We start from the raw sequence: 10,789 nt of genomic DNA, 5'->3' as shown, positions 1-10,789 counted from the left end.
ATGGAATTTGACAATGTAGTATATTTTGTGGATTCTATGTACAAATCTTTAAATTTCAACATTAACAATGAAATGCACATTAAAAAAAAAAAATAGGTATCAGAGAAAATTCAACTTTTTCATTACTTACATTGTAATTTCCATTCTCAGAAACATAAATAAAAAAAATATGAAAAATAAAAAAAAAGTTGTATTTAGTTTGTAGCAAACAAAATAATTTTAACGTACAATTATTAAAATTAAATAATACTGTTTTTTAAAAAGTAGTTCACAGGATACCAAAACAACATGATACGTAATCAAATGCAGTTGAACTCGTTCCTCTAGTCTCTTGCCTTAAGCTAGATTTTCGAGGAAATGTTATTCTGGCTGTAATTTGTATGGATGACAACAAATACAGCACTGTAATTTGTATGGATGGCAACACTGAAAATCTTCAGGTTCATATTTGCTGTTGTAGAATAGCATTATCTATGAATGTGGTATGTTGCATTTCATTATTTCCTTTCACTTATGAAAAACAAGAAAAGAAAAATGATACATATTGTATTATTTTTAGTACATCAGGCTCTCAACGAAGAGATTATACTTGTGCTGTACAAGGAGTGATTATGTATTTGCAAGCAAAATAATATAAAATTTATTTTATTAATTACTTTATTTACAAAAGATGTCTGTTTATACATTGTTTTGTAGTTGGTAATTGCATAGTACTTAGCAAGCACTTCAATAATACATACATTATTTCTAGCAAACATTTCAGGAATATACACATTACTTTTATGTTAATTCTAGTGCTGTCATTAATTTTCAACACTTCTTTGTTTCTTCATAAATACGTATATTATTTTTGATGTTATAAACTAAGAGCGATTCAACTTCATGAAATGTATTTTTTACTTCAAATACAAGAATAAACGAAATACAAACTTTCTCGACTGTTGGACTTCACATAATTATAACAGTAGTTAAACACACTAAAAAAATATTTTACTGATACTTTCACCAACACGATATTGTATTGTTTTTATATATTGTTGGGCTAGTTTTTCTTTCCAAAAATACGTACTACAGTTACTTTATACGCGTTTGTATTTTCTTTTCTCTCAGTGTAGTAACGATGACGTATAATATTCGAAGATACAGTAAACCATTTGGAAGTTATATATATTAAAAGAAAAAGAAGAAGTTCAGTAGGATACATTTGTTTCTGTTTGATACAATTTTAATTCAAAATACGTATCGTCTTTGTTTTCCTTTCAAGTTTATATAATTGTTAAATATATTGAAATAAAGAAGAAACTATATTTTAAGTACTACAAGGTGACCAGACGTCCCGTTTTAGCCGGGACAGTCCCTTTTTTCCAACCGTTGTCCCGTTTTTTTCTGATTCTCGAACGGGACGCTTAAATGTCCCGTTTTTTTAAGTGAAAATGACCTAGGCGTCCCGTTCAAAATATAAATTGTCAATGCAAATTATAGTCTCTTCCGTACCAACACTCGTTGTCAAGGTTCAGCCGTGTCTAGAACTTGTGAATTTTCAAATGGGATTTGAGTGTTCGTGGTTCAAGTGGGAATTGAGTGGGAATTCTGAGTTTTCAACTAGTTAAAAGAATTGTTGGGTAGAACTTGCAATTGGAAACCATTATTTGTTGTGTGGTACACGTAAAGTTACAAACGGTGTGTTATCACTCTTACTTGTGTGTTTTGTAAATTGAGAATACTGCTGAGTCCCAAAATGCAATCTGGAAGTCAGATATCCCCCCTCCCCCCGTGGCCGATTCATATGTGTCCCGTTTTCACAAATGAACATTCTGGTCCCCTTGAAGTACTATAAGATTTACATAACGTTTGTTTAATAAGAAGAAATAATATCATAACAATCTTAATTTGAAACTATATGACATAATAAAGAGGATACTTATGGAAAGAAAGAAAGAACACATTGCAGGCAAATAATAAGAAACTATATTCATCCATTTTCTTTTACCATATTTTTTCTTTGACCTTATTTGCACTTATGAACATCCCTTCTCAACCTATAGATAGATAGATAGATAGATAGATAGATATAGATATCTGTTTTTAGAGTGCCCACTACACCACGGCAATAGTATTAACATGTACTTTGGTAATGTAATTCAACAGAAGCTAATTTAGAAATAAGTTGAACGAAAAGTCTGTTACGAAAATAACTCACCAAAAATAGTCTAAATAATACAAAACTTATGGTTTATCTTTTTTTTTTTTTAGAATAAATTCCAAAATTAAATCCAAAGTGCCATTCATAAATACAAAGTAACAACTTTAATTGTTGTTTTGAGTATTTATATTTCAATATTTGAAGAATATAATTAAGTTATGAGCAATTCACTTTTGGCCTTAAAAAAAAAAAAAAAAAAAAAAGACTGTAATTATCTACATTCGAGAATATATTAACGATGCTATATACATATTATTTGTTATTTAAAATAATTCATTGCTGCAAGCTTTACTTTGAGACGTTTGGAATTCAACAGCTCAAATCTTAAATAAAATGGAGAGATAATTTTTCTCCCTTCTGTTCTCAATTGCATTCATATTATGAACGTCATGGCGTATTTGCGAAACTATTTTTATCTAGCTTAAATATCTATCCAACATTATTATTTATTTACATATACATAATTTCTAAACTTACTTTTCAATGTTTTACTTGAAATATAGAGCTACAAAAGTACTTAGACAGAAAGAAAATTTAAATATGTCAAATTTTATTGAGGTGTCACACTTAGCAATCTGTTTTACATTCTTGACTTGTATAATTACTGTAGTTAATATTTGCATATGAGAAGTACTAATCAGCAAAATATTTGTATTATATCCGTAATCGTGTTAGCCCTAGAACGCTAAAAGTTTCGTGTGTATGGAATGGAGAGCTAGAAAAGAATTATAAAGTCTAGAATTCTAGAAAAGATCATGGTAACATGATATTGCTTATTGTAATATAATAAGAAATGGTGCTTATTCTATTCTATTTTAATAGTGAGTGAAAACTGTACATATACATAAAACAATTAAATACATTTTAGAATAAGGTTTAAGACTAACAATAACGGAAGTTCACTAAATCACCCATAAGTTTTATTTTTTATGAAATTTAAAAGGCAAATTTTACGAAAGACTAATTTATTACAAAAATTAAGATAAACAAGAAATGTTGTCTGCTGTGTGTTATTTCATCATAGAATATGATTAATACTTTCATTCTCTATTTTTTCATAGAAATAATTTAATTCTTAATTTCATATTGTAACTCCATAACAATATATATGTGACTCTGCTAAATATTCCAGTAAGGAAACTGACTGCTGATTTATTTTAACAACACTCTACAAGTAATTATTTGGCACTCTATTTTAAGTTTCTATACAGTTTTATTCCTAATACACAAACAAGAAAAGAAAAAGTAATGTCAGGAGTACTTTTTCAGTCAGGTATACGGAACTAGAAAGAAAATAATATTTTACAGCAAGCAATATAATTTTAAAATTTCATTGTTGAGCAATTACTTACATTAGATTGTGCATGTAAATAATTTGTTAATAAATGTATGTTACTCTTTCTATTATAGTACAGAAAATACTGATTTACGGTATGTGTATTAACGATGATTCAAATTGAAGAATACTGTATAAACACAAATGTGCTTTACGTCATTTTTACACAAATATGATAAAATATTGGCGTGTTTATTTACCTGGAAACGTCACTTTAAACATCGATAAATTCAAATAACATGAAGTAGCGTCATACTGACTTAAACCACATATCTGAGATTAACATTTGTTCATATATCAACGATATCAACATTACATTTAAAAGAATCTTATATTTTAAGGTTTCAAATATGAAAAATATGTTTGAACTGAATAAATTTCGTAGAAATTAAAAGAGATAGAACTAACAGGTTTCGGCCGGTATCTTACCAAGAATTTTGATTATGATACTGTTGTTTGTCAGGTAAAAAAGAAGAAAGAAAAATATTTCCTATGCTCTCTTTTATAACGTGTTTACTAAGAGTTACATATTAAATACCAGCGATCTAGGGCTAACCTATTATACATATTTGGTGACGGTACGGTAAATAAATAATCAAATCTCTACGATAACAATGAAAGTAATTACATTATATCTAGCAAATTCATGAATTAACCTTTGTTAGTAAATCTAATTGGACGGGAAAACTCTACATAGATACTGGCATTTAACAAATTAGCAACAAAATATTCTTTTTTTTTTTAACTTTAAGGTAGCTCGAAGATTAATAACATTCTTGAGTGCTATACTTTTTTCTAGGGAAGATATGCTATGGAGAATAATATCAAAGATATATAATATATTTCAAACTTTAGATGTGAAAAGAACATACTATTTCTTACAAGTAGTAATTACGCAAAACTAAATTTATGTCTTAATTCAATTAAAAACAAATTAACTTGTAAATGAAGTAAGCAGCACTGGTCTTCTGGTTTTGTTATTTAATGAAACATCCCCATCTGGTAGCTTGAAGTCGAAATACACTCAACACAATTAGAGTGAGAGGATGCAATGAAAGTTCATCGTACAGGTCACACTACAAGAACAAAGTGTGCACCTATAGTATTTAGCACCTACGATATGGTACATTTGTACAAGTTCAATAATTAAGGTTGTCTTGGTCCAGTTATTATAACAATGTATCCACTACGTGTATAACTCCATTCGTTGCAGGAATATTTGAAGATATAACACTTGCTGAGTTCACCTTTACTTGGCCTGGAAAATAAATTATAAAGGACGTGATATTAGACGTACATATATAATGCAACAATCAACCAAAATTCGAAATGAACAATGTTTAAAATATATAATATAGAGTTAGACTTTAGATATGAATATGTTCCAAAAGTGTTACATATTAATGTTATATCTGTTGTATTTACTCAATTAAAAATACAGCTTCAAGGAAACAGTTACTTGCCGAATATTAGATATTAAACATGTTTCAAATCTATTTTACTTACAAACATTGGTTTCTTGTGGGACCTATTTTCTACACGGTGGGCAGGAATGAACTCCCTGTTGAAAATTATCTATAACTCCTTTAATACTTAACCAATTTTCATGAAACAAAAAGTATTATATTCCTTACAATGATGCAACTTATTATATGATATCTCATCTCATTACAGGATCAATGGCCGATCACGACGCAACGTTTAACAGTGTGTAAACAGGTTCATCTAGCATCACAATACGAAGTATGACAGTCCATGGTACAATAACAGAAATGGTGGCAAAGTGTAAAAGGACCTCGTACCTTAGTAGATGTAAAGACCGTAAGGATTTGCCACTTGAAACTAATGAACACAGATTCTATAGCAGATATTAGGAGACGCGCTCACTCCTCAATATCCAGGACAGAGAAAAGTGATTCAAGAAATGTTCACTTGAAGTTCTCATAAATCACAGACAGGTATCTTGCGAAAGCGGTTTAACCTGGCACACAATCCGAACTGTTCTGAAGGAAAAGTTGAATTTTCGTCAATGAAAGTTAAACTAATACTAGAAATTATCACCGGAAGAATGTAGTCGTCGGTTGGGCTATGGGGAGATGATGCTTTGCTTGATATGAAGATTGGTCGGATCTTTATCTCGTGGTAAGATGAAGCTTTGTTTCATGTTGAAGGGTTTGTTACCCAGTATAATTGTTATTATTGGGCAGGAGAAGATCCGAGGGTGTTTGTTGAAAAAATCCATCGCTCAACGGTCACGATGCAGTGTGGCGAGATATCCACCAAAGTTATGGTTCCATACATCATTCAGGATACAATGGATGAGAACAGTGTCTTGCCATGATTGAATATTATGTTCATGGTATTGAACCCACGTAAGACAATTACAACGACTTAATCTTTATGCAAGATGGAGTCCCGCTTCATTTTGCAGGTCCTTTCCGTATGTGAACGAAACCTGTAGTGTTACCTTCCAACCTTTAAGTTTTATCTTCTATCGCTGGTCTCTTTCTAACGTTCTCTTCAGGCTCCTCTAGGAGATATTAACAATTAGGAACACTAACATAAATAATAATTTTAAAAAATTCCAACGCATTCAGGTGAATATTTCTCAATAAAACTTGTAACCAGATTCAGGGTAAAGAACAATCTTTATTCAGTAATTAAATAAAAAATAATAATTAAATGAATTCTCCAAATAGCGAAAAAATCTTTCAGGGCTTTTTAGCATTGAAGCCCTGTCTCTTAAGTTTGAAGCTCAAGGCAAATCAAAATCCTATCAGTCTCTATTCAGACTTCACTGATCAGCATCTCCTCACAGTTCAGTCCTACCCTAATTCTATCAGGAAGGCCTGACTCCAACCTTCCGTCAATAAAAAAAATATCAAGAATAACCAGAAGTGTCAAAGGACATCACTCAGTCCAAAGACGTTTATTCGTATCAAAGAGAAAACCATCGTTTAGGTTTCTCTGGCCTAGAAAAAAAAATCTAAAAGTACCTTAATGAAGCTTGCCTCAGAGGTTTTTTTAATTTCCCAAAATCCTACTTTCTCCTAGCTAGAAGATTACGGGAATCATTCATCCCGATAAGCTATCACTCAAGCTTATTTCTATCTGAACAAAAATTTTCATACTAGCTACGATCATCACTCTGACCCAAGGAATTTCTCCCTTGCTCTAACCATCATTCAGGTTAGTCCCTCTAGAAAAGCTTATTAAAAAAAAAAAAATTAAGAAAAATCTACAGCCATCACTCTGGCCCCAGAGAACTTAATTCTCCGTCATTCGGTTATCACTCAAACCGATCCCTAACAGATAGGAAAGTTTAAAAAAAAAATTCCAGGCGAGGCAATATCCAAGACAACGACGGGAGGCTTCTAACAGCCAAGTCTCATTCCCAACTCCCGCACAATGCAATGGCTCCCTCCGCTTATATATCCTCGAGCGAACATATTCCTTTTTTATGCTGTTTCTTATTTTCGCTAAAAAGAATCCGAAAAAAATCGTTTGAAAATCTTCTCCAACCGTCTTTACCCTCTGGAATTTTCCATTGCATGCTAGAAAAACTATATATATATATATATAAAAACTTGAACGAATAACTTTAAGCAACTAGAAAAAACAAGAAGAAAACACAACGCAGCATATATACAATTACAAAATTAAGCATTAAAATAATATTTCATCCTATCAACATGTATGTATATATGAATATAATTATTAATTATACTATAGAATATATACGTCTGGCCAGACTTACCTTTATAAACATTTAAACAGCATAATTATATTTCACTATTAATTTAATATTAATATATACAGTAAGGGCGAAGACTCGTCCTTACAAACCCATTTCCCAGGACGCTGGTTAGGATGTCATGATCTCTTTCTTGCAAATGTACCGTTGGAGTATGTGCAGAAGTCTGCCTCAAACATCCCCAAATGTTTACGAAAACTGGTATATGATGATGGTGTTTATGTAGAATTTTAGCAATGAATAATGATTCTACTATTTTAAGGAACAAAATGCTTTTTTTTTTTCATGAAAATTGGATAAAGATTACAAAGAGTTATAAACAATTTTCAATGAGGAGTTAATTCCCTCCCATCCTGTAAATCTTCAATCGAACCGGAAAAACATCACTTTTGTGCGCAACCATAGTGATATTTTATTTTTGACTACTTTTACAAGACGTATTCATTGTCTGCTGCTTTCGCACAGTTGTTGAAAGCTAATTATAATCGTTTACTAGTCCATTAATCATTTTTATGCCTCTAGATTCCTAGAGCTCTGCGAAGAGATACAGGTAGAAATGGGTTTGTGAAATAGACTGAATGTAAATAGTCAAGTTGCATGTAAAATTAGAACATTTTCATTACTGATAAACGTTGTTTCTCGGCATTTATATTGTACGAAGGGGTAGCGAAAATGTCCACAATCCTCTCACCTAATCCATCCCAATAGCTACTTCTCTGCACTACAAACGTGTTAATGTTCATTGAATTCGGTTCTCTTATTCTGTATAAGTAATGTATATAATGGAGTCAAGTCTATTTATATTGTGCTGCTAAAATAACGTGTAATGATTGAATTTTTAAGCGCGAAATAAAAAAAGTGAATCCAAGTGAAATGAAACGCCGTTTATAATCAGTTGATAAACCTGTCATTAATGTTTCTATTTTATCACAGACTTGTCGACCACTTCGAGGATCCTCTATGGTCGTTATGCTCTATGTCGCAGTTTGCAAGCAAAGGAACATTTTTTTAAAATTCCTTATTACATGTCACGACGAAGTCGCTTGTTATAGGTCTAGATTCAGTGTAGTTTCACTAACATTGAATCTACATTGATTTAAAATATGTGTTCTGGTTAGTGATCTGGATTTCGTTATAAATACACTCATAGAAGAAGCCATTATTTGAAATACCTACAATACAAGGACAATAAATAGGGTATTTGTTAGGAATTTAGTGTTTAGTGCACTAAACTTTTGTACATACATTTATAATTTTAGAAGTTTGAATAAAAAATATATACATATAAAAAAGTGATGACTCCACGTTAAATGGGCGTCTGTAAATATTACTATGTATTGATACAATTTGTTATGTAATTTCAATTATTTCAACTGTGTTGTTGCAGCTAAGTATGTGAAGAGCTTATTGCAAAATATGACTTAGTATTTGATCCTGAAGAGAGATACTCGATTATTAAAGTATACGAAATATCGGTGTTCTAATGACATTATCTACACAAGTATACTAACAAGATTAATAACTTCTTTAAATATTAATAAATTGAACACAATTTTCAGCAACAACTCTTGAATATTAGCGTGTGAATTATGAACACAAGCACACTTTTGGGAAATTTCAGCATGATTTTATTATTTTTTCTGTAACCCTCCTGAAACTAAAAGTAACTTTCTATAATAATAACAGATAGTTACTAAAATCAGTGACGGACAACCTGCATGTGCGCACTCCTGGAGTATATAGCATCCTTTGTGAATGTGGCAGATCATACTCAAAGCAAACTGTACGCACCATAGAACAACGACGCAAAGAACACAACAGTTACATCAAATTTCAATAACTCGAAAATTCAGGAGCTTAAGTTAGAGCTGGGACATAGAGTCAATTTTACAAATATTATCATAGCAGCCAAATACAACAATTTTTTGAGACAGAATAACAAAGGAAGCCATAGTTATATGACGTGAAAGTAATCTCGATAGTGACAGTGGGTTTTAGTTCAGTCTCATCTGGTTGGCTTTTGTCAGGAACAAACAAACAAACAAAACAGGTGTTCGACAAAGGAACTTCTTATAACCAATATAAGAGCCAATCAGGAACCAGCGTTTCCCTCGGCCAATCACAGGCTCCATCTCCGCCTCTACTACATAGCCATTATATACCTATGTGTATGTATATATCCGGTCTCTTCATATCAAAGTCTGAAGATGAATGCAATGTCTGCATTCGAAACGTCGGAAGTCAATATTTTCACTTGGTTGATAGCCCGAGAAAACTTACTTGTATAATAATAATGTTAAATGTAGACTTGCTTATGTTCACTTTTTATGACGTACAGTGAAGCGATACTGAAAAGTCTGAAATGTCGAGAGGCTGAGTCCTCACAGAGAAAATGTTATGGTGCTCAAAGGACCCTAAGCCCACAGATTCCGGCGCCTAGTTTCATCTCTCAAACTGTCTTTAGCTTGATAACATTTTATTCTAAATACTACACCATAAACTTCACTTCGTGTTTTTCTTTTCACCTAGCATACGGTCAATAACTTGAGTATTTGTTTTCTTTGATTCGCAATATTTTTAGCTTTTCATGTCTTACATGACACTGCTTCACTCCTCGTAAAAATACTATATCATCATACATTTACCACCCGGTAGTTTGATCATTTCATTACTCATTTCCCTTCGTGACCAAATGGCTACACATATAGTTCCGTAGTTCGATTTCCGACCTTGGATACAAACCTAAATAATTTGGGATCTCACTTTAAATAGTGGATTCTGTCTTATATAACCCTCCTCCTGAAAGGGAATGTTAAACATTAATCAATTAATTTGTCTCCATATACTGTTTTTCTTAACATTTAATAGTATATTGGTCCATGTTACAATATTATAATCTTACCTTTACTTCGTAGTACTCTTAACTTCTCACCTCCCATACTGTCTTTAACTTGATAATACTTCATTCCTGCACTATACAGTGTTTCTGGTACGATATGCTTCAATACCAGGGCTTGAACTTGGTCCCTGTTGCTTAGCAGCCTTTCTAACTGCTGATCATTGTAATCTGAGAAAGCTCTGTTGGTTGGTGCAAATACTGTGTATGCTTTAGTACCTGAAAAAAGATTAGGTGAAACTAAAATAAGCTTAATCGCAGATTAATATAACATGAAAAGCAGTATATTGAATTATATATATTACTTTGCCACAACCTTTGTGACACTTCGTCAAAACCTTTGATCACATGCCAAATAATAGAAAACACGGGTTGCAATATGGGCAGGGTGTTAATTTGAGCATTCTTTTGTTTATTGGTGAAAAGTTGCCAACTCATGTTGGTATTTTTATTATTCCAGTGCTGCACAAATTTTGAAATTACTGCTTCTCATTCACCACTTAACTATCTGCTGTCAAAATTTATTATTATTATTTTTAAATGAATAAAGAAATTTTCAAAAAAGAAGTTTTTCTACTTCATTTTTTGCCCTCAATAAAT

General features: G+C 31.7%; 1 protein-coding gene across 1 annotated transcript in view; it reads right to left on the bottom strand.

The window, feature by feature from the left end:
* Positions 1 to 356: 356 nt before the first annotated feature.
* Positions 357 to 10,789, bottom strand: part of LOC145672887 (uncharacterized) — a 255,129-nt gene continuing 244,696 nt past the window's right edge. The window contains exons 6-7 of the mRNA XM_081742087.1: positions 10,196 to 10,408; positions 357 to 4,797 (exon numbers count right to left, since the gene is read on the bottom strand). Of these exons, the coding sequence (XP_081598213.1) occupies positions 4,709 to 4,797; positions 10,196 to 10,408 (302 nt within the window). The 3' untranslated portion in view covers positions 357 to 4,708. The remainder of the gene's footprint in view (positions 4,798 to 10,195; positions 10,409 to 10,789) is intronic.

This window comes from Thermobia domestica, chromosome 2, assembly GCF_964235325.1.
Source record: "Thermobia domestica chromosome 2, izTheDome1.hap1.1, whole genome shotgun sequence".
Lineage (NCBI taxonomy): Eukaryota > Metazoa > Arthropoda > Insecta > Zygentoma > Lepismatidae > Thermobia > Thermobia domestica.
Note: the sequence above shows the minus strand (reverse complement) of the source record. Positions and strands in the feature narration are given on the sequence as shown.